The sequence below is a fragment of the Ranitomeya variabilis genome, chromosome 2, assembly GCF_051348905.1.
Source record: "Ranitomeya variabilis isolate aRanVar5 chromosome 2, aRanVar5.hap1, whole genome shotgun sequence".
NCBI lineage: Eukaryota > Metazoa > Chordata > Amphibia > Anura > Dendrobatidae > Ranitomeya > Ranitomeya variabilis.
Genome location: NC_135233.1, coordinates 479,529,855 through 479,554,633, shown reverse-complemented (window position 1 = coordinate 479,554,633; position 24,779 = coordinate 479,529,855). Strand labels below are relative to the sequence as shown.

Sequence of the window (24,779 nt, the reverse complement as noted above, 5' to 3'; positions counted from 1 at the left end):
TTGGTTTACAAATGTAGATTAATTAAACTTACCAGTGTACTTTAATTGTGAGATTTTAAAGAATGTACAAATTTCAGCACCGTCCCCTTGGTTTTCCACTCTCATTCCAACAAGGCAAGTAGCTTAGTTCATTACCTAAGCCAACTCCCTTCTCTGCATCAGCTTTGACAGAAGGGGTTTGGCTTAAAGGGCTTTTCTCATGCTATAAAATTGGTAAGGTTAATTAGCCAGCATAAAATAAGCATGTTTGCATTTGTGTTTTCTATCTCCTGTCATTCTCCTGCTAAAGGAGCTTTTGTCTTACATAGTTTCCAGCTTGTTCCCAAGGAGACTGACCTCTAGAGCCTGATATATTCCAGGCTGACGGGTTAATTTCTGAGATCCCAGTCAACTCTCTCCACTCTACTGCACCTAGCTGCTCATCTCTCCCCCACCTACCCCTGTTAACCTCTGATACGGAGCTGACGTTATCAGTCCTGTAAAATCACCGTCCTACCCGTCCTGCCCCTATCTGTTGCTGCTTCCAGAGCAGTTCTTCTGATCACTACTCTCACTTTACCAAGCCATGTACTTAGTAGTTATTATTAAATTTAGTAGTTGTTAGTACATTTCTCGGGAGTTTTAAGAAGGGGTCAGAGGTGGGCAATTAGTCTCACTGTCATGCTGATAATACAATATTCTGATATAATAACAAGGCTCCAAACTTGAATTTCTTATTTTGGCTGTAAATCAAACTTAAAGCAAATTTCAAAAATCTTTAAATGTAACATATCACATTTTTTTATCTTATTATTTCCCATTTTATCCTTACACTGTACATTTTGTTGCTTGGTCTAAATAGAAGAATTCCAATGAAGAAATGTGTGACAGCTGTCATCTGAACACTTGATCAGCAGACTGCTAACGTCTCTGATTCCCCCACAGTCATATGGTTCAGTGGGAAGAGAGGAGAAAGCTGTTGGCACATCTTACAGCCACTTATCTCTTATAAAAGGGTCGGAGAATTAAATTCAGTGTGCCTGACTCTTACCTCTCCCAACATCATCTGTCAGGGAAGAGTCGAAAGGCCTCAATATACTTTAGACGGTCAAGCTTTTCCAGTATTGGAGGGTCCAGCAGACTTTGGTGCAAAGTGTATGGGGGACCTAAGTTACACAATTCTTGGTTGTAGTGTTTAAGGCTTAATATCTCATATTCTGTTTTTAGAGATGTGTCTATGAAGCTTGCAACTACCAAGAAACTATTAACTTCATCTGCTCTGCTCTTGGAACGTACGCCCGGGCCTGCGCTGCCAAGGGAATCATCCTAAAAGATTGGAGGACCTTCACCAACTGCAGTAAGAAAAAAAATATGCTTATAGCAGTAAGATAGTGCATTAAGAGCAGAAATTTAATTTAGACTATGAAACAAAAGTGCAGAATCACGTAGTGTGCAAGTACCGTCGTTTACAGGAACCATTGAAGACCGTTCAGCTCTATTTAGTCAAAAATATTAACTTACGAAAGGTACTTTGCTTCATTCATACAAGCAATTTTTAAGACCTTTACCTAATTGAGTTTACAGTTCACTAGTGATGAGTGAACGTGCTGGTATAAGGTGTTATCCGACCATGCTCGCGTGCTAACAGAGTGTCTTCGACGTGCTTGAAAATATGTTCAAGCCTCCGCGACTGCATGTCTCGTCTCTGTTTGACAGCCACAACACATGTATGGATTGCCTTAGGTTATGTTTCCATGGTCAGGAAACCTTCAGGATTTGCTGCAGATTGGACGCTGCGTACAGACGCATGGTCCAATCCGCAGCGTCCAGATGTTACAGCATAGTAGAGGGGATTTTATGAAATCCTATCTCAGCTATGCGTGCAGGGCTATATCCGGCAGCCCTGCGTAACCGGACATGCAGCACGTCTTTACAGACACAACTACACAGTCAATAAGGTATAAATATATATAAAAGGTATCACCCCATATAACTAATATCACCTACTCAAACGAAAGGGTGAAAAAACAAAGATGTAGAACCAATATGGTAAAAATGTATAAATTTATTTCATAATATTAAAAGTACACATAAAAAAAAGAGGAAGAAAAACAACAGAACAATACAAAAAACCCCTAGTGCAGTAATTGGAGTGGGCTTTATATACAAAATATTAAATAGACATAATAATACAAAAGATATATCCCATACCACATAGCCTACATATATTCGCATGCTCCTTGAAAAAGCCACGTCCAGGCTACACGTGCGTTGGAGATAGCAGGATACTATTGGGTATGGATTGTACATTATTATAGGATATTTGTTTTATCCCATTTCCTTCTTGCCCTTCTAACCTTTTGAAATGCATGAGTGCAAATATATGTTTATACCATATATACATTTTTACCATATTGGTTCTACATCTTTGTTTTTTCACCCTTTCGTTTGAGTAGGTGATATACATCTTTATAGACAGCAGCATTTCTATTTATCTTGTGGAGATGCTCCCTCTCCGTTAGAGAAATAACCCAGTCTATGAATACGATGCGGTGATTCCGCATGTGTTCAATGAAATCACTGCGCGTACAACAGGGGGCAGCACTTTGGGAGGAGTGGGGTATCCGCTGCGTCCAAAGCACAGGGAATCCTGAACGTGGAGACATAGCCTAACAAACAGGAAATCCCTGCATATGTTGTGGTTGTCGAACAGCAGCTGCAGGGACTCAAACATATTATTGGAGCACACCGAAGACACTTGGTTAGCACACAAGCATGGAGGGATAACACCTTATCTCAGCACGTTGGTTCATCACTGCTGTTTAAAAAAAAAACGCTTTATATAGCAGAGCCAATAAATCTGCTCTGGTATATCAGTGATATGCTATTAAAACAATTGGGTTTAATGGCGTTAGTAGAAATAATACATATGATGATTTAGGACAAATGTAGTGGTTAGAAATTATTTTTATTTGATTGGTTTCAATGGAAAAAAAATGACAATATGGCTTATCACTTGTACAGATGACACAATCTTAGATGTACTTAGAGGAGATGGTTCACAATGGACATATTGGTAGGATACGCCGTCAGTATCTGATCACTGGCGATCCTATCTATGACCACATTCAATTGCATTAATAAAGTGGCAGCACAATTTAAAGAGCACTGTGTCTCAAAATATTCTCTTGGACCTTTTAGGGTTTTTTTTTTAACCATTGGCTCTAATGTATCCCCCGGGGAAAGGTCCTCACCAATTAGACATTATTCCAAGCAATTTTGATTTAATCAAAATGGCTCAAAAATTGCTCAAGCTATGACGAAAGGCCAGTGTATGACTAATATGCTATAAAGGTTTCTACATTTAATGAATTTTTTTTAGTTTTGTCATATTCTTCTATCTAGCGATACACAATACACTGTACAACAGTCCCATCTAGCACATATGATGTACATGGCCAAATACTGTGCCCTTGATAAACTTTTAAAATTTAATTCTCAACAACAGTTTTAAAGGGATTGTCCACTTCCCCAAAAAATACTTTAGCTGAGTTCATCATAATATAATTGTTAAGAAAGTAGTAATATTGTTTTATTTTCAAAGGTGCGCTGATCTTTTGCTATCAATTTAAGATCTAGCTTTACTTCCGGCTCTGTGCTTAACACAGAACAGTGTTTGCTATATTGGCACATTATCTGATCTGTGTGTGAAAGTGGACGTGAAGACAAGGCAAGGGGGCTGGCTTAGCTATTAAAATGAGCTACCAGCCAACCCCTTCCATGACATGTCAACATAGGAAGCACCCTCCTGTGTCAAGCCCAACCAGAAGTGGAGTTGCTGAGACTTGCACTTGGACAATTGGGACACTTTTGAAAAGAAAATTATATTTGAATCTTCTTCATTATTAGATTTTGAAAAAGGTAGAAACCTTCTCTAAAGGCTTATCCCCATCTTCCTAAATGGGTATTTGCAGATAACACAAGTAATTTTGCAATTTAGTGCTTATTAAAATTTTCAGCCATTCACCAACCACCAGGGCTAAACAGCGGAACCTGTGCAGCGCATACAAGCCCTTTTTTATTGAGCTTGTAAGCACTGCTATGAATCTGTCGAGGAACGCCGGAGGACACTATTTTCTCGTAATCTTGGCCAGTTTTAGTGCAGTGCTTACAAGCTAGAGAGCAGCGGTGGTCGGTCTCCTAAGGAACGAGCTGTAAACAAAGGAAAAGTTTCAATATCTGAAGAATTTCTGAAAATTTTAATAAGCAGTCATTTGTAAAACTGCTTGTTTTTAAAAGTACTATCCATTTATGAAGATGGAGAAAACCCTTTAACATCTCATCTACACTTGATTTCTTCTCTCTCTCTAGCTGTTGACTGCAGCGGTAACCAGACGTTCAGTTACAACAGTAGCCCCTGCGGTCAGACCTGTCTGTCCCTCTCTAACATGGAGCTGGAATGCTATGCCATTGACGTCCCAATTGAAGGTTGTAACTGTCCTGCGGGTCTTTACCTGGATAATAAACAGGAATGTGTTCTAAAATCACAATGTCCCTGCTACTTGAACGCAAACACCGTCATCATGCCAAACCAACAAACAGTCTTCAATGGTCTCACATGGTAAGGGGCGATGGGAATACCAAAAGATTGAATGTTGGGGGGTCAACATGATTTACTTTCAATCATATTATTATTGAAATCAATGCAGAATGGCTGAGAGATGGAAATTTAAAAGTAATTTTTAAAGAAAAAAAAGTAATCTGTTTTTCCATATTGGGAATTATAAGGTACGAATAGTGGAATTCTCTTGAGGAGAAAAAGGAGAGACTTAGGGCTTTTTGAGCATAGTAAGAGAGCTTACAATGAAAAACAAGAAATTTGCTCAACTGATGGAGTTGAGCAAATTTAGGCACAACTCCTAAAAATATGTGAAGTTACTACAATAGGTGCAGCCAACCTGGTGTGCTGATGGAAATTCCTCCAGAGGAGTTCCGACAGGAAGTGAAGAGGGCGGAGATATCAGTTGGACTGCGCCCTCACGTTAGCAGATGTCATCAAATCGAAATAATGCCAAAAATGTATCAAAAGAATAAAATGAAATAAAACAAAAAAATTGTATAAAAAAAAAAAAAAAAAACAACACGTTTCTGCTGTATTCAGCCTTCCTCAGGTGCTGCACACCTGAGGAAAGGAAGATACAGCAGAAACGTTTTGGGACATTATAAGGTGTCACATTTCTGGTATTCAAAAACCTCTATTTTTGTATTTTTCATGTCAGTGAGCCTTTTTGTTTCATGGATCTTCTTCTCATTTTTGTCAGCATCCGAAATGTAGAAATTTTGGCAAATTATATGCTGTAGATATGTCAAATTCAGTCAACAATTTTCTAATTATAAGGCTTGGCAAAGCATAAAAATTAGTAAAATCAGGTATAGATATTGTTATATATCATTCAGTATGCAAAAATATCGCATTAGGTTATTGTTATGGTTATCCCCTGTACAGAACCCTCATATATTAGCCAAACTGGAGAGCAAATACAAAAATAAAGGACCCTTCATGCCTTGTATGCTCAGCCCTGTTATTTCAATAGGCACTGTGTAATACTGAATGTCTTCTGTGGTGGCGCTATTGGGAATCTAGAACATTGCTGCTTCAGTCCCCTGCAGGTTACCGTTAATCACTCATTGACTTATGGTTGGGGACACGTATAACAAATAGGAATTGTTCAAAGTGGAACACCCCTATGTATTAATATGGTAATATAATGTGGAGGAAAAGATAATTTGTAAATTTTGAATGCAATGTTTTGCTTTTTTTTTGCAGCTATTGCGTCAGTGGAAGACTCAACTGCATAGGAACACCATTTGAGTTTGCAGGTACTGTGCGCTTCTTTTTGTTAGTATTTTGTATATGTCCTCTTAGGTCTCATCTCAATTTTGTTTTATCTTTTTAATTTTAGAAACTTGTGAAGCTCCTAAAATAATGAAGACCTGTGGATCCCTGTCTGATAAATACGGAGCTTCTTGTGCCCCAACATGTCAGCTTCTGGCTACTGGTATCCGCTGTGTATGTGTCATGCAAATCCTGTGTTGTATATTTACTCTTAAAGGGATTGTGTGGGCCGATATTATTTTTTTATTATGGGCCTAAAAACTAATGGGCGGGTAGTTGCTAACAGAGGCTACTACCTGCCTGTTCTGCTCGATGCCTTCTCAGAGCATTCACTGCCAATTAAGCTGCTGCTTCTTCTTCCAGGTTCCTCTGTCGGTGGGACGTATCTGCTGACACTATGCTGATTGACAGCTGGCTTCCCACAGTTAGGCAGTGGGGACCCAACTGTCAACCAGAATCACGTCGATAGTCACGCCCCGTCAACAGAGCAGAACCGAAGAGCAGCCGCTGCTCTGACGACGTGAAGTCAGCAGAAGCCGATAAATTGCTGGAAGGAGCTGCATGTGACCTTCTGTGCCGGCAGAGATCGGCACTAGGCACAACAGGCAGGTAGGTAGCATCTACCTTACTTATTAGTTCTTAGGCTCATAGTAAAAAAAATAAACAGTCCCGGATAAGCCCTTTACCAATCTAAAGAGAAAACAAATCAGTATTCTAAAAGTCCCTGACAGCAGAAATCCTCCACAATAATGACACAACGTGACACCGAGTCGCCTCCTTTAACAGCTGCAGATTATACTGTCTGTACTTCACAAAGGCAAATAAATGGGTTGTCCGGGGTTAGGCTGGGTTCACACTGCGTTAGTGTGACCCATTTAACAGACTACGTTACACCGCGGCATAACGCGGTGTAACGTAGTCCGTTAACGCCGCCATTGAATGCAATGGCGGGCGCATCGCTAGCACACGCCCACAATGGGCGTGCGCTAGCGATGTGCCGTCACTGAGTGACGGACCCTGAGACGCGGGCTGCAGCGTTTCTGGGTCCGTCACTGCTAGTGCAGATAGAGCTAGCAGAGCTCTATCTGCGCTAGCGGAATGCAAATGCCGGCACTTGCGCTAGCAGCAGCCCGTTAGCGTATGTGCTGAACGGGCTGCTGCTAACGCAGTGTGAACTAAGCCTTAGAGAAAGACAACTTTATTTTTTTCCTAAAAGTGATATCTCTCTTGCTCATGGACAAGACGATTTTTTTCTATTTCAAGACAACTTTTTAATGGGAATTTCAGTGACTTCAACATTCATAGATCCATGCTTACTTACATAATTTAGGCTGCTTTTGAATAATATATGAAATTATTAGAGTTGGTGAAAACCACGTTTTATTTGCCAAACATGGTTTCACACGATAGGTAAACAGATTAGATACATAGATGGATGGATGGATAGATAGATAGATAGATAGATAGATAGATAGATAGATAGATAGATAGATAGATAGATAGATAGATAGATAGATAGATAGGTAGATAGATACGGTAGATAGATAGATAGATACATAGATAGATAGATAGACAGATAGATACGGTAGATAGACAGATAGATACGGAACAGGTAGATAGATACAGAAATAGATAGATAGATAGATAGATAGATAGATAGATAGATAGATAGATAGATAGATAGATAGATAGATAGATAGATGTGGGATAGATAGATAATATATAGATAATATAATGATAATAGATAGATAATAGATACAGTAGATAGATAATTATTATTATTTGTATAGCACCATTAATTCCATGGTGCTGTACATGAGAAAGGGGTTACGTACAAAGTTATAAATATCATTTACAGTAAACACATTTACAATGAAAGACTGGTACAGAGGGGAGAGATAGATAGATAGATAGATAGATAGATAGATAGATAGATAGATAGATAGATAGATAATGTGATAGATGATAGATAGATAGATAGATAGATAGATAGATAGATAGATAGATAGATAATGTGATAGATGATAGATAGATAGATAGATAGATAGATAGATAGATATGTGATAGATAGATAGATAGATAGATAGATAGATATGTGATAGATGATAGATAGATATGTGATAGATGATAGATAGATAGATAGATAGATAGATAGATAGATAGATAGATAGATAGATAGATAGATAGATAATAGATTTTCTTATTGTCTGCTTGCATTTATAGATCCCCACTACCTGTGAAGCGGGTTGTGTTTGCCCAGCTGGTACTTATGAGGATCTTGATGGCAGCTGTGTGGCAGAGAGTGACTGCTCCTGTGAATATGGTGGCATTATTTACCGAAGTGGAGAATCCATGTTTGAAGAATGTCAGAGCTGGTAAGAAAGTCCATGACGTAGTTTTCCAGTGCAGCATGGTGGCTCAGTGGTTAGCACTTTTGCTTTAGGGTATGTTTCCACTTGCCGGATTACATCCAGATTAGCTGCGGATTGAACGCTGCGTACAGCCGCAGCGTTCAACTCACAGCATCCAGATGTTACAGCATAGTGGAGGGGATTTTAGAACGCAGCATGTCTGTTTACCTTGCGGCGACACTCCGTTGCCGCAAGGTAAATCACAGGGCCCTATGTATGGGGTGCAGAGATTCCGGATGTGTGCAATGAACACATCCGAACTCACCACACGAACAGAAGGGGGCGGCGCTTTGGGTGGAGCGGGTTTTCCTCTCCGTCCAAAACGCCGTCATTACGGACCGTGGACACACACCCTTACAGTGCTGGGGTCCTGAATTCAAATCCCACTAAAGACAACCCCTGCAAGGAGTTGTATGTTCTCACCATGTTTGAGTGGGTTTCCTCCGGATTCTCCAATTTCCTCCCCCACTCCAGAGATATACTGATAGGGGAATTAGATTGTGAGCCCCAATGGGGACACAAATGATTGTGTCTGTAAAGTGCTGCAGAAATGAATGGTGCAAGAAAAATAAAAAATAAATGAAGATAAGGTTATTAGAGGATTGGGGGGTCTGCAATACCAAGATAGATTATTACACTTGGGGCTATTTAGTTTGGAAAAACGAAGACTAAGGGGTGATCTTATTTTAATGTATAAATATATGAGGGGACAATACAAAGACCTTTCTGATGATCTTTTTACTCATAGACCTGAGACAGGGACAAGGGGGCATCCTCTACGTCTGGAGGAAAGAAGGTTTAAGCATAATAACAGATGCGGATTCTTTACTGTAAGAGCAGTGAGACTATGGAACTCTCTGCCGTATGATGTTGTAATGAGTGATTCATTAATTAAATTTAAGAGGGGACTGGATACCTTTCTGGAAAAGTATAATGTTACAGGGTATATACACTAGATTCCTTGATAGGGCAATGATCCAGGGAACTAGTCTGACTGCCGTATGTGGAGTCGGGAAGGAATTTTTTTCCCCAATGTGGAGCTTACTCTTTGCCACATGGTTTTTTTTTGCCTTCCTCTGGATCAACATGTTAGGGCATGTTAGGTTAGGCTATGGGTTGAACTAGATGGACTTAAAGTCTTCCTTCAACCTTAATAACTATGTTACTAAGTCACTGCTCAGCTTTTTATTCTAGCATTATAGTTAACTTACATTTCTCGTCTCTCTACAGCGCCTGCAGCGGAGGTCATTGGCAATGTGAGGAGACTCCAAATTGTGCATCCACGTGTATGATGTATGGGGAGAGCCACATCAAAACATTTGATGGACAGCAGTACTTGTTTGAAGGAAACTGTGAATACACCTTAGCCACTGTAAGATCTTTATACTGTACATACGAATATCTAATAAATGATGAAAGATCATGTACAATGCCTACTATATACACCTCCTAATGACAATGACTGTTTATTCATGGTCTTCATGCAACATGTCCATCAGTGGTCTCAAACTCCTGACTCTTCAGAGCAGCTATACGTTGGAAACCACCATGGTGCAATGGTGCAGGTGGACAGCTGGAGAACTAGTGACTGTGTAACCCTAACATGTATTTGTATCTTTTCTTCCATTTAGGATGGATGTGGACTGAACACATCAATGTCTTCATTTAAGATCCTTACAGAAAATGTGATCTGTGGCACCACTGGAACAACCTGCTCTCGCGCCATCCTTGTCACCATTGGGGTAGGAATACCGGTTGTAAAGCATTAGTAGTAATACGAATATTATAATATGACTATTAATGATTTTTTATTAAACTTTCAATGACACAGAACACAGAGCTGAAGCTGTTTGATGAAAAGTATACCATCTCACAAGATACACCTGATGTGAAAATTGCCATCCAGAACAACACCCTCTACATCATGTTTGAGATCACTATCCCTGATAAGTTCTACATCTCACTCCTCTGGAACAAAAACATGAATGTGTTTATCAAGATATTAAAGCTTGGCGAGGTATGTAAATCTCTGCAAGTTGGGTTTTACATATTTCTTAGTGTTTTTGTGCTTACCATCGATGCTGATGCAGAATAACAGGGTGCATCAACTACCCAGAGCCATAAATAATTCTGGTACCAAATATAGACCTAAAGGAAAAGAATGAGAAAGCACTTCATAGGGCAAAACACCTGGGTAATTAGATGGAAATAGTTAGATTCTTGTGCCTCACTCTGTGTTGTCTTTTACCATTGCGTGTTGTGTTAAGAACATAATATCTGAATAAGAATGGAAATTGCCAATGGGGACCCCTTTGCTGGATCCAATCTGGTCAATTAGTGATGATAAAATGCCCCAAAAAAGTAAAAGACAGGTAGGTGAGGGTTAAATCCTAGCACTGCAGGTCTTGATTAGATGGGCATGACTTGCTTTAAATAAGAACCAGGGCCCGTGTTCACTAGGTGTCAGTCTGCTGGATGGATCAGAGTTGAGTGTGCTGCTGGGGAGTGCCAGCTAAAATGTAAGCTGCATTTGAGAGAGACACCAATGAGGGTCTCTCTCTGAATGGAGTGACTGGGGAGTGAGCTGAGGAGCTTATCAGGCTTTGGTGAAAGAACCATTTAATGGTGGACAGTCTACAATAGTGTGGGAGTTGGAGAGATCTCATGCTAACCTATGTGTGGGTGGATGCATGCCTGCCAGGGAATTGGATGTATACTTACTAGAGTTTATATTGTCTTTTGGGTCATTTTGGATTATCCTAAAAGTCTGCACCAAAATCCTTCAAGATCTATATACATCCTAGATCATTCATTCTAAGGCTAGGGTCACACCACCGTTTTTTCTATTTCATAGTTTGATCCGACTTTCTCCATCTTCCTCATTCTGTCAGTCAGTGAAAATCAGACAAACTCTGTCCAAAGAAAAAAATTGGACATGTGCATGGCCCAATAGAATAACATTGGTCTGAGTGCGATCCTATGTTTTCTCAGCTCACACTCAGACCGAAAATATGGTCATCCTCAGTCACGAACAGTGAGTTATGCTGCTACCTTGAACATCAACTTCCACTGTGAAATGCTGTGAAAACCCATTCCTGTTTGAGATACTATGGAAAAAGAACCCTTTCCTTACAGAAAATCCTTGTCATATTAATTCTCACTAACAATTGTACTTCTGAGAGTAGCAATATTAGATGACTGGGGCTACATTCAGAAAGCTTTAATATACTTTTGGGAAGGTTTACAACGTCTAAAGGAAATACGGTTTCACTTTTCACCATTATTATAGACTGGGGTTCTTTATTGGAAGAGCAGGGAAACTATGGAACTCTCGCCTACAGGATCTTGTAGTGACTGATTCATAGAGCAAGTTCAAGGAGGTCTCAGATGCCTTTTTGGAGTCAGGAAAGTTTTTCTTGTCCTTAAAGGGAATCTGTCAGCAGGTTTTTGCTATGTAAGCTGAAGACAGCATGTTGTAAGGGTTAAAACAGAGATTTCAGCTATGCCTTTCTTATCAAGCTCCAAGTTTTTTTTTTTAGCTTCTAATCATTGTTTTATCACCAGTAGCTCATCAATACCGTGTCTAGATGGTCGCATGAACCCTAGTCTGACACGCCCCCTCCTGTGATAAGCAGCTCACTGTCTATGTATTTTGTACATACAGAGCCTGGTGTGAGCGGGGCTAGCTCGCTCAGCTCTGCTTCATGCTAAATCTAAAAACTCTTATTGTGTCTCAACTGCTCCACCCAGTAATGTGAGGGATACATCGTTGGATTCAGCTTTTCTTTGCCTACATCAGACAGTTCTCAGATGAGGTAGCAAAAACCTGCTAACAGATTCCCTTAAATTAAGCACTCCAAATATTTTTTTATTAGCTAAACTAGTATAAATGTGTGCGTATTGTAGTAGTAAGTATGTTAATATGCTCATCAATCAACGTTTTCCCCGGTTTCCAGCACCACATTGGTCCTCTTCTGACTCACGTGACTTGATCTTCCCCAGGAATCAGTATGTGGTCTTTGTGGAAATTATAATGGAAACATAAAGGATGACTTTGAAACCAGAAGCAAATATGTGGCTTCGACTCAGTTGGAGTTCATAAATTCATGGAAAGAAAGACCAACGTGCATGGATGTCACTGATGTGGCAGATTCCTGTGCAAAGAATCCTCATCGGAAGGCCTGGGGTGAAAACAGTTGCCTAGTTCTTAAGTCTAATGTTTTCGAAGCCTGCAATAAACGGGTAAGAGCGGCACAATCATATGCCGAAAAATCATCAGCTATGGGAAATAGTGGAAGCAATTGAGGAGTCATTATTTATAGTGTACTAGACGTGGGGGGATTTATAAATGTATCGTATACTGTGATTGAGTGATGACAAATGATCTTGTGATTTTCAGGTCAGTCATGTCAAATACTATGAGGCCTGTGTGAAGGATGCTTGTGCATGTGACACAGGAGGAGACTGCGAATGTCTGTGTAAGGCTGTCCAAGCCTACGCTACAGCATGCCTTGCTGCCGGAATTTGTGTCGACTGGAGAAAACCAGATTTTTGCCGTAAGTTCACCTTGGGGTGATAAAGCTGTTAAAGAGAATGTGTCATTAGGAAATGGAGTAATGTTTAAATCAAATATTCTGAATTCTTGTAATTTTTATTCTGGACACTAAGCCTAATGTTAGGGATGAAAGCTCTTTTTTCATAGAGATCACTTTTCAGTAGTCATCTCATTATCATCACAGGCTGGATTTTAGTGACAGATAACAAATATATATTAACAGTTGTGTGAAAAAGTGTTTGCCCCCTTCCCCATTTCCTATTCTTTTGCATGTTTGTCACACTTATCTGTTTCAGATCACCAATTAAATTTAAATATTAGACAATGATAACACAAATGCAGTTTTCAAGTGAAGTCTTTATTATTTAGGGAAAAGAAATCCAAACCTACATGGCCCTGTGTAAAAAAGTGATTGTCTACCCCTTTAAAACACAGATAATTGTGGTTTATCACATCTTTGGGAAGCTGGGTTCAATTTCCATATCCACACCCAGAACTGATTACTGCCATACCTGTTCTCAAACAAGAAATCACTTAAATAGCACCTGCCTGACAAAATGAAGATCTTTGTTGTTAAGGGAAAAAGAAATCCAAACCTACAGGGGCCTGTGTGAAAGCGTGATTGGTGTTCTAGCCCTGTTCCAGCCCTGAAACTATTATCAATTATGATGCTATGTTTTAGAGAGGGGGCAGAGGCGGCGGCAGTGACTGCAGCCTCTGCCCCTTGATGATGCTTCGTTTCAGTATTCACGCATGCATTGGGATTCTCAAATGAAGTGTCATCACACAAGTAGGGGAAAAAATACAATAGCAGTTAGAAAGAGTAGCTAGGGAACAGAAGTGAATTTTTAATGCAAGCATACTAGAAATTAGTTTAGAGTACTGCAGTAAATAGAAAGGGATTTACAGTAGATGAAAATTACTTTAGCCTTCGGACCAGCCCTTTCAAAGTTAAAAAAGTTTTAAAAAAATAAAGAAAATTTGATAACAAAAATGAAAAAACATTAAAAAATAGCATTTTCCCCTTTGATTTAAAAAAATTAAGCGATGGAAACTAAAAAGAAAAATGGCAGAATTGCTGTTTTTCATTTTTCTGCGTATCAAAAAATCAAATAAAAAGTGAGTTAAAAAATCACTTGTAGCCCAAACTAGAATAGCAGAAGACATCCACTTGTCCTGCAAAAGATAAAAAAAAAGCGATGGCGCTCTGAATATGATGACACAAAAGACGTATTTGTTTGTTTTTAATGGACTTACTGCACAAAATATGAATAAAATATATAAATTAGGTATCATCCTAATGTAGATTAAAGTTAACGCATCGCATAGCACACAGTCAACAATGTCCGTTAAAGAAAAAATTTTATCCAGCTAAAAAGAGTTAGTACAATTTTTCAATGAGTTATATGTACCTGAAAATGCTGCAAGTTAAGGTTCAGGTTGTGACAACCGGTTTTTGTTTTTGTTTTTTTAGAGAGTGGTTGTTACCAGTAGTTTGAAAGGCAATATTTATTGACTAATTGGTAATTATTTTATTCTGCTGTTTGTGCTGTTCTGAGTTTCCGTCCTCTTCTTTAGCTGTTTACTGTGACTATGAGAACACACATGTTAACACTGGGAATGGAGTTGAATTGAGGCCAGAAGTAAATTGTACATGGCACTACCAGGCTTGCCAGTGTCCATTTGCTCCACAAAGCTATCCTCATCAAAACAGTGAAGGTAATGTATCCGAATGGAGGGTAAGTAGGGGAAATTACAATTTATTTAAATGGGACAAATGTCTTTACCTAATTAGATATTAGGTTCATATTGCTTAGTGAACACTTATTTTACCATATGACCTGGAAGTATAAGGTAGATCAAGGGATTTTCCTAATAGTTGAAAAAGTTTCTTTTTAAAACATGCTGTAAATCAAAGTATGGCCGGTCCGTAACAAGTGTTAGCAGCTTATTGTTTGCATCCAGACATTGAATTTGTGAACCATTAAATTATTGTCTCATGAAACTGATATATTATTTTTAAGAATTTCCAATAAGTATTGCTTACGCCGGCTTGGCACTCTCCATAAAGAGTAATGTTTCAACTTAGACCCCTGTCAAAGGCCTTTCACCCAGTCAAATTAGGCCTCCTGCTTTGCACTGGTAAGGGGTAAATAACCCGAAACACGTGTCTGCAAATGGATTATCTGGCTTGGCTTCTTATCCTAAGTCATATATTGACTTTTACTATTGCTACATCCAAAAGGTGGAACTAATATTCTAGTCTTCTTCTTCCCTGAAGAGAATATTTTCAATCAGTAGATGACATAGGTGTCAATTTGATTGGTTTCCAACAGCTAATAAGGTTCCTCATTTTGAGAGAGATGGACATGGTTACTTTACAAAAAAAATCATTAGACATCATACAAACCTTTCAAGGACATGGACATTGTCCCCTATCTTAAAGTTAACCTAACACATGTCACCAAATCTTCATTAAAACCATTGACCCAGTATGTCAGACTCTCCCGGTATTGAATGTTTGTGTCTGATTGTGATTTCCACATCTCTCTTTGATGTTATACACACTGCACTGGATATGTATATAACTTATGTAATAAGTCACCACCCCATATGGGATAATGTAATTAATTATTACTGTAATAACGTAATTCTATACTGTTTCTCTAACACAGGATGCTACCAATGTGGCCCTGAAAAGTTCTATGATCCTGTTAAAAAGACTTGTGTCCCATGTAGTAAGTTTTATTTTTTCAAGTCAAGTGAAAAAAAGATCTGTTAACCATTTAGATAACTTTAACCAGTCTTTAAAACCGTGAAAACTTTATTTTGCAATACATTTTTTTAAATCAAGCATTGTGCATGTACAAGATAAAGAAATCCAGCTCAATTTATAAAGTTTGTGCTTTGATATTTGAGTAGTGTTCCAAGACATAGATGCATAACAATGTCATTTCTAATTTCTTAAAAAAAAATGTAAACACCTGCTGAGCCCATGGAGGACAGTCACAATAAACCCCCATTTTTCTGTACACTTGGCTTAACAAGCATAGGGTATATGTACACAGTGGGCACAGGCATCTACCAATTTTGCCTGGTGCTGACACCAGCCATGTTCGTCAACGACAGAAAAAATTACTGATCCACATTTTTGCCCATTTATGTAACAGACAACAAGCACAACTTTACATTTCTATATTACTTAGTATTCTTTCTTTTTCTGCAGCTGGACCACCGGTTTCAACCACTACTCACTCACCATCAACACCTACTCCTTTAACCATTACCACTGTTACTACCCACTCAACCTCCCCATCTACAACCACTAAAACTCCCATTACAACTAGTACAGTTACTACTCACACCCCAACAATGACCACTACTTTTTCACCATCAACGCCTACTCCTTTAAGCAGTACCACAACTACGACCCACTCAACCTCCCTATCTCCAACTAAAATAGCTAGTACAACTAGTACTACTACCACTCACACCCCAACAACAACCACTACTCATTCACAATCAACACCTACTCCTTTAACCAGTACCACTGTTACTACCCAATCACCTTCCACATCTCCTACAACTAAAACTCCTAGTACAACTAGTACGGTTACCAGTCACACCCCAACAACAACTTCAACAACTACTATTCATTCACCATCAATATCTACTCCATTAACCAGTACCACTGTTACTACCCACTCACCTTCCACAACTCCTACAACTAAAACTCCCAGTACAAGTATTGTTACCACTCACACCCCAAAAACTTCAACAACTACTCATTCACCATCAACATCTCCTTTAACCAGTACCACAGTTACTATCCACTCAACTTCCACATCTCTTACAACTAAAACTCCTAGTACAACTAGTACGGTTACCAGTCACACCCCAACAACTTCAAGAGCCACTACTCATTCACCATCAACATCAACTCCATTAACCAGCACCACTGTTACTACCCACTCAACTTCCACATCTCCTACAACAAAAACTCCCAGTACAACTAGTACAGTTACTACTCACACCCCAACAACAACTTCAACAACCACTACTCATTCACGATCAACACCTACTCCTTTAACCAGTACCACTGTTACTACCCACTCACCTTCCACATCTCTTACAACTAAAACTCCCAGTACAACTAGAATTGTTACCACTCACACCCCAACAACAACTTCAACCACCACTACTAACTCACCATCAACCCCTACACCATTAACCAGTACCACTGTTACTACCCACTTAACTTCCACAACTCCTATAACTAAAACTCCCAGTACAACTAGTATTGTTACCACTCACACCGCAACAACTGCAGCAACTACTCATTCACCATCAACATCTCCTCATTTAACCAGTACCACAGTTACTACCCACTCAACGTCCACATCTTTTACAACTAAAACTCCTAGTACAACTAATACTGTTACCAGTCACACCCCAACAACATCAAAAACCACTACTCACTCACCATCAACACCTACTCCATTAACCAGTACCACTGTTACTACCCACTCAACTTCCACATCTCCTACAACTAAAACTCCTAGTACAACTAGTACACTTACCACTCACACCCCAACAACTTCAAGAGCCATTACTCATTCACCATCAACACCTACTCCATTAATCAGTACCACTGTTACAATCCACTCAACTTCCACATCTCCTACAAATAAAACACCCAGTGCAACTAGTACTGTTACCACTCACACACCAAGAACATCAACAACTACTACACACTCACCATCAACACCTACTCCATTAACCAGTGCCACTGTTACTACCCACGCAACTTCCACATCTCCTACAACTAAAACTCCCAGTACAACTAGTACTATTACAACTCACACCCCAAAAACAACTACAACAACCACTACTCACTCACCATCAACACCTACTCCATTAACCAGTACCAGTGTTACTACCCACTCAACTTCCACATCCACTACAACTAAAACTCCCACAACAACTAGTACAGTTACCACTTACACCCCAACAACAATTACTACTCATTCACCATCAATATCTCCCCATTTAACCAGTACCACAGTTATTACCCACTCACCTTCCACATCTGTTCCAACTAAAATCCCCAGTACAACTAGTGCTATTACAACTCACACCCCAACAACAACTTCAACAACCACTACTCACTCACCATCAACACCTACTCCTTTAACCAGTACCAGTGTTACTACCCACTCAACTTCCACATCTCCTACAACTAAAACTCCCAGTACAACTAGTACAGTTACCACCCACTCCCCAACAACATCAACAAACACCACTCATTTACCATCAACACCTACTCCATTAACCAGTACCACTGTTATTACCCACTCAACTTCCACATCTCCCACAACTAAAACTCCCAGTACAACTAGTACAATTACAACTCACACCCCAACAACAACTATAACAACCACTACTCACTCACCATCAACACCTACTTCATTAACCAATACCACTGTTACTACCCACTCAACTTCCACATCTCCTACAATTAAAACTCCAATTACAACTAGTACTATTACAACTCACACCCCAACAACAACTTCAACAACCACTACTCACTCACCATCAACACCTACTCCATTAACCAGTACAAGTGTCACTACCCACTCAACTTCCACATCTACTTCAACTAAAACTCCCAGTACAACTAGTAAAGTTACCACTTACACTCCAACAACTACTACTCATTCACCATTGACATCTCATTTAACCAGTACCACAGTTATTACCCATTCACATTCCACATCCCCTACAACTAAAATTCCCAGTACAACTAGTACAGTTACCACTCACACCCCAACAACATCAACAAACACTACTCACTCACCATCAACACCTACTCCTTTAAGCAGTACCATTGTTACTACCCACTCAACTTCCACATCTCTTCCAACTGAAACCCCCAGTACAACTAGTACAGTCACCACTCACACCCCAACAACATCAACATCCACTACCCACTCAACTTCCACATCTACTACAACTAAAACTCCCGGTACAACTAGTACTCTTACCACACACACCCCAAAAACTTCAACAACCACTACTCATTCACCATCAACACCTATTCCATTAACCAGTACCACTGCTTCTACCCAATCAACTTCCACATCTCCCACAACTAAAACTCCCAGTACAACTAGTACTGTTACCACTAACACCCCAACAACAACTTCAACCACTACTCACTCACCATCAACATCTACTCCTTTAACCAGTACCACTGTTACTACCCACACAACTTCCACATCTAAAACTCCTAAAACTCCTAGTACAACTAGCACTGTTACCACTCACACCCCAACAACTACTACTCATTCACCATCAACACCTACTCCGTTTACCAGTACCTCTGTTACTACCCACTCAACTTCCACATCTCCTACAACTAAGACTCCTAGTACAACTACTACTGTTACCAGTCACACCCCAACAACAACTACTACTCATTCACCATCATCTCCTCCTTTAACCAGTACCACTGTTACTACACACTCAGATTCCACATCTCCTACAATTAAATCTCCCAGTACAACTAGTACAATTACCACTCACACCCCAAGAACATCAACAACCACTACTCACTCACCATCAACACCTACTCCATTAACCAGTACCACTGTTACGACCCACTCATCTTCCACATCTGCTGCAACTAAAACTCCCAGTACAACCAGTACAGTTACGACTCACACCCCAATAACAACTACTCATTCACCATCAACATCTACTCCATTAACCAGTACCACTGTTACTACCCACTCAACTTCCACATCTCCCACAACTAAAACTCCCATTACAACTAGTACTGTTACCTCTCACACCCCAACAACAACTTCAACCACTACTCACTCACAATCAACACCTACTCCTTTAACAAGTACCACTGTTACTACCCATTTAACTTCCACATCTCTTCCAACTAAAACCGCCAGTACAACTAGTACTATTACAACTCAAACCCCAACAACAACTTCAACAACCACAACTCATTCGCCATCAACACCTACTCCATTAACCAGTACCACTGTTACTACCCACTCAACTTCCACATCTCCCACAACTAAAACCCCCAGTACAACTAGTACTATTACAACTGAAACCCCAACATCTTCAACAACCACTACTCACTCACCATCAACAACTACTCCATTAACCAGTACCGCTGTTACTACTCACTTAACTTCCACATCTCCTACAACTAAAACTCCCAGTACAACTATTACTGTTACCACTCACACCCCAGTAACATCAACAATCACTACTCACTCACCATCAACACCTACCCCATTAACGAGTACCACTGTTACTACTCACTCAACTTCCACATCTCCTACAATTAAAACTCCCAGTACAACTAGTGCTATTACAACTCACACCCCAACAACAACTTCAATAACCACTACTCACTCACCATCAACACCTACTCCATTAACCAGTACCACTGCTTCTACCCAATCAACTTCCACATCTCCCACAACTAAAACTCCCAGTACAACTAGTACTGTTACCACTAACACCCCAACAACAACTTCAACCACTACTCACTCACCATCAACATCTACTCCTTTAACCAGTACCACTGTTACTACCCACACAACTTCCACATCTAAAACTCCTAAAACTCCTAGTACAACTAGCACTGTTACCACTCACACCCCAACAACTACTACTCATTCACCATCAACACCGACTCCGTTTACCAGCACCTCTGTTACTACCCACTCAACTTCCACATCTCCTACAACTAAGACTCCTAGTACAACTACTACTGTTACCAGTCACACCCCAACAACAACTACTACTCATTCACCATCATCTCCTCCTTTAACCAGTACCACTGTTACTACACACTCAGATTCCACATCTCCTACAATTAAATCTCCCAGTACAACTAGTACAATTACCACTCACACCCCAAGAACATCAACAACCACTACTCACTCACCATCAACACCTACTCCATTAACCAGTACCACTGTTACGACCCACTCATCTTCCACATCTGCTGCAACTAAAACTCCCAGTACAACCAGTACAGTTACGACTCACACCCCAACAACAACTACTCATTCACCATCAACATCTACTCCATTAACCAGTACCACTGTTACTACCCACTCAACTTCCACATCTCCCACAACTAAAACTCCCATTACAACTAGTACTGTTACCTCTCACACCCCAACAACAACTTCAACCACTACTCACTCACAATCAACACCTACTCCTTTAACCAGTACCACTGTTACTACCCATTTAACTTCCACATCTCTTCCAACTAAAACCGCCAGTACAACTAGTACTATTACAACTCAAACCCCAACAACAACTTCAACAACCACTACTCATTCGCCATCAACACCTACTCCATTAACCAGTACCACTGTTACTACCCACTCAACTTCCACATCTCCCACAACTAAAACCCCCAGTACAACTAGTACTATTACAACTGAAACCCCAACATCTTCAACAACCACTACTCACTCACCATCAACAACTACTCCATTAACCAGTACCGCTGTTACTACTCACTTAACTTCCACATCTCCTACAACTAAAACTCCCAGTACAACTATTACTGTTACCACTCACACCCCAGCAACATCAACAATCACTACTCACTCACCATCAACACCTACCCCATTAACGAGTACCACTGTTACTACTCACTCAACTTCCACATCTCCTACAATTAAAATTCCCAGTACAACTAGTGCTATTACAACTCACACCCCAACAACAACTTCAATAACCACTACTCACTCACCATCAACACCTACTCCATTAACGAGTACCACTGTTACTACTCACTCAACTTCCACATCTCTTCCAACTAAAACCCCCAGTACAACTAGTACTATTACAACTCACACCCCAACAACAACTTCAACAACCACTACTCATTCACCATCAACATCTCCTCTTTTAACCAGTACCACAGTTACTACCCACTCACCTCCCACATCTCTTACAACAAGTAAAACTCCCAGTACAACTAGAACTGTTACCACTCACTCCCCAACAACCACTACTCATTATCCATCAACACCTACTCTTTTAACCAGTACCACTGTTACTACCCACTCAACTGCCACATCACCTACAACTAAAACTCCCAGTACAACTAGTACTATTACAACTCACACCCCAACAACTACTACTCATTCACCATCAACACCTACTCCATTAACCAGTACCAGTGTTACTACCCACTCAACGTCCACATCTACTACAACTAAAACTCCCAGTACAACTAGTATAGTTACAACTCACAACCCAACAACATCAACAACCACTACTCACTCACCATCAACACCTACTCCATTAACGAGTACCACTGTTACTACCCACTCAACTTCCACATCTCCCACAACTAAAACTCCCAGTACAACTAGTTCAGTTACCACTCATACCCCAACAACCACTACTCATTCACCATCAACATCTCCTCTTTTAATCAGTACCACAGTTACTACCCACTCACCTCCCACATCTCTTACAAGTAAAACTCCCAGTACAACTAGAACTGTTACCACTCACTCCCCAACAACCACTACTCATACTCCATCAACATCTACTCCTTTAACCATCACCACTGTTACTACCCACTCAACGTCCACATCTTCTACAACTAAAACTCCTAATACACCTAGTGCTGTTACCAGTCACACCCCAACAACTTCAACAACTACTACTCATTCACCATCAACACCTACTCCATTAACCAGTACCACTGTTACTACCCACTCAACTTTAACATCTCCTACACCTAAAACTCCCAGTACAACTAGTACAGTTACCAGTCACATCCCAACAACATCAACAACCACTACTCACTCACCATCAACACCTACCCCATTAACGAGTACCAGTGTTGCTACCCACTCAACTTCCACATCTCCCACAACTAAAACTCCCAGTACAACTAGTACAGTTACCACTCACACCCCAACAACATCAACAACCACTACTCACTCCCCATCAACACCTACTCCATTAACCAGTACCACTGTTACTACCCACTCAACTTTAACATCTCCTACACCTAAAACTCCCAGTACAACTAGTACAGTTACCAGTCACATCCCAACAACATCAACAACCACTACTCACTCACCATCAACACCTACTCCATTAACGAGTACCACTGTTACTACCCACTCAACTTCCACATCTCCCACAACTAAAACTCCCAGTACAACTAGTACTATTACAACTCACACCCCAACAACAACTTCAACAACCACTACTCACAAACCATCAACACCTACTCCTTTAACCAGTACCACTGTTACTACCCTCTCAACTTCCACATCTCCTACAACTAAAACTCCCAGTACAACTAGTACTATTACAACTCACACCCCAACAACTACTACTCATTCACCATCAACACCTACTCCATTAACCAGTACCAGTGTTACTACCCACTCAACGTCCACATCTACTACAACTAAAACTCCCAGTACAACTAGTACAGTTACAACTCACACCCCAACAACATCAACAACCACTACTCACTCACCATCAACACCTACTCCATTAACGACTACCACTGTTACTATCCACTCAACTTCCACATCTCCCACAACTAAAACGCCCAGTACAACTAGTACTATTACAACTCACACCGCAACAACTTCAACAACCACTACTCAGAAACCATCAACACCTACTCCTTTAACCAGTACCACTGTTACTACCCACTCAACTTCCACATCTCCTACAACTAAAACTCCCAGTACAACCAGTACAGTTACCACACACACCCCAACAACATCAACAACCACTACTCACTCACCATCAACACCTACTCCATTAAGCAGTACCAGTGTTACTACCCACTCAACTTCCACGTCTGCTACAACTAAAACTCCCAGTACAACTAGTACAGTTACCACTCACACCCCAACAACATCAACAACCACTACTCAATCACCATCAACACCTACTCCATTAACTAGTACCACTGTTACTACCTACTCAACTTCCACATCTCTTACAACTAAAACTCCCAGTACAACTAGTTCAGTTACCACTCATATCCCAACAACCACCGCTACTCATTTACCATCAACATCTCCTCTTTTAATCAGTACCACAGTTACTACCCACTCACCTCCCACATCTCTTACAAGTAAAACTCCCAGTACACCTAGATCTGTTACCACTCACTCCCCAACAACCACTACCCATTCTCCATCAACACCTACTCCTTTAACCATCACCACTGTTACTACCCACTCAACATCCACATCTTCTACAACTAAAGCTCCTAATACACCTAGTGCTGTTACCAGTCACACCCCAACAACTTCAACAACTACTACTCATTCACCCTCAACACCTACTCCATTAACTAGTACCACTTTTACTACCCACTCAACGTCCACATCTTCTACAACTAAAACTCCCAGTACAGCTAGTACAGTTACCACTCACACCCCAACAACATCAACCACTACTCACTCACCATCAACACCCACTCCATTAACCAGTACCAGTGTTACTACCCAATCAACTTCCACATCTCCTACAACTAAAACTCCCAGTACAACTAGTACAGTTACCAGTCACATCCCAACAACATCAACAACCACTACTCACTCACCATCAACACCTACTCCATTAACGAGTACCACTGTTACTACCCACTCAACTTCCACATCTCCCACAACTAAAACTCCCAGTACAACTAGTACTATTACAACTCACACCCCAACAACAACTTCAACAACCACTACTCACAAACCATCAACACCTACTCCTTTAACCAGTACCACTGTTACTACCCACTCAACTTCCACATCTCCTACAACTAAAACTCCCAGTACAGCTAGTACATTTACCACACACACCCCAACAACATCAACAACCACTACTCACTCACCATCAACACCTA

General features: G+C 40.3%; 1 protein-coding gene across 1 annotated transcript in view; it reads left to right on the top strand.

Moving 5' to 3' along the window:
* The window catches only part of MUC6 (mucin 6, oligomeric mucus/gel-forming), a 76,700-nt gene that overhangs the window by 46,370 nt on the left and 5,551 nt on the right, over positions 1-24,779 (top strand). The window contains exons 18-31 of the mRNA XM_077281608.1: positions 1,207-1,336; positions 4,351-4,600; positions 5,807-5,859; positions 5,943-6,049; positions 8,099-8,250; positions 9,517-9,658; positions 9,918-10,028; positions 10,118-10,303; positions 12,289-12,528; positions 12,686-12,842; positions 14,420-14,560; positions 15,517-15,579; positions 16,068-21,003; positions 21,193-24,684. Coding sequence (XP_077137723.1) covers positions 1,207-1,336; positions 4,351-4,600; positions 5,807-5,859; positions 5,943-6,049; positions 8,099-8,250; positions 9,517-9,658; positions 9,918-10,028; positions 10,118-10,303; positions 12,289-12,528; positions 12,686-12,842; positions 14,420-14,560; positions 15,517-15,579; positions 16,068-21,003; positions 21,193-24,684 — 10,160 coding nt within the window. The remainder of the gene's footprint in view (positions 1-1,206; positions 1,337-4,350; positions 4,601-5,806; positions 5,860-5,942; positions 6,050-8,098; positions 8,251-9,516; positions 9,659-9,917; positions 10,029-10,117; positions 10,304-12,288; positions 12,529-12,685; positions 12,843-14,419; positions 14,561-15,516; positions 15,580-16,067; positions 21,004-21,192; positions 24,685-24,779) is intronic.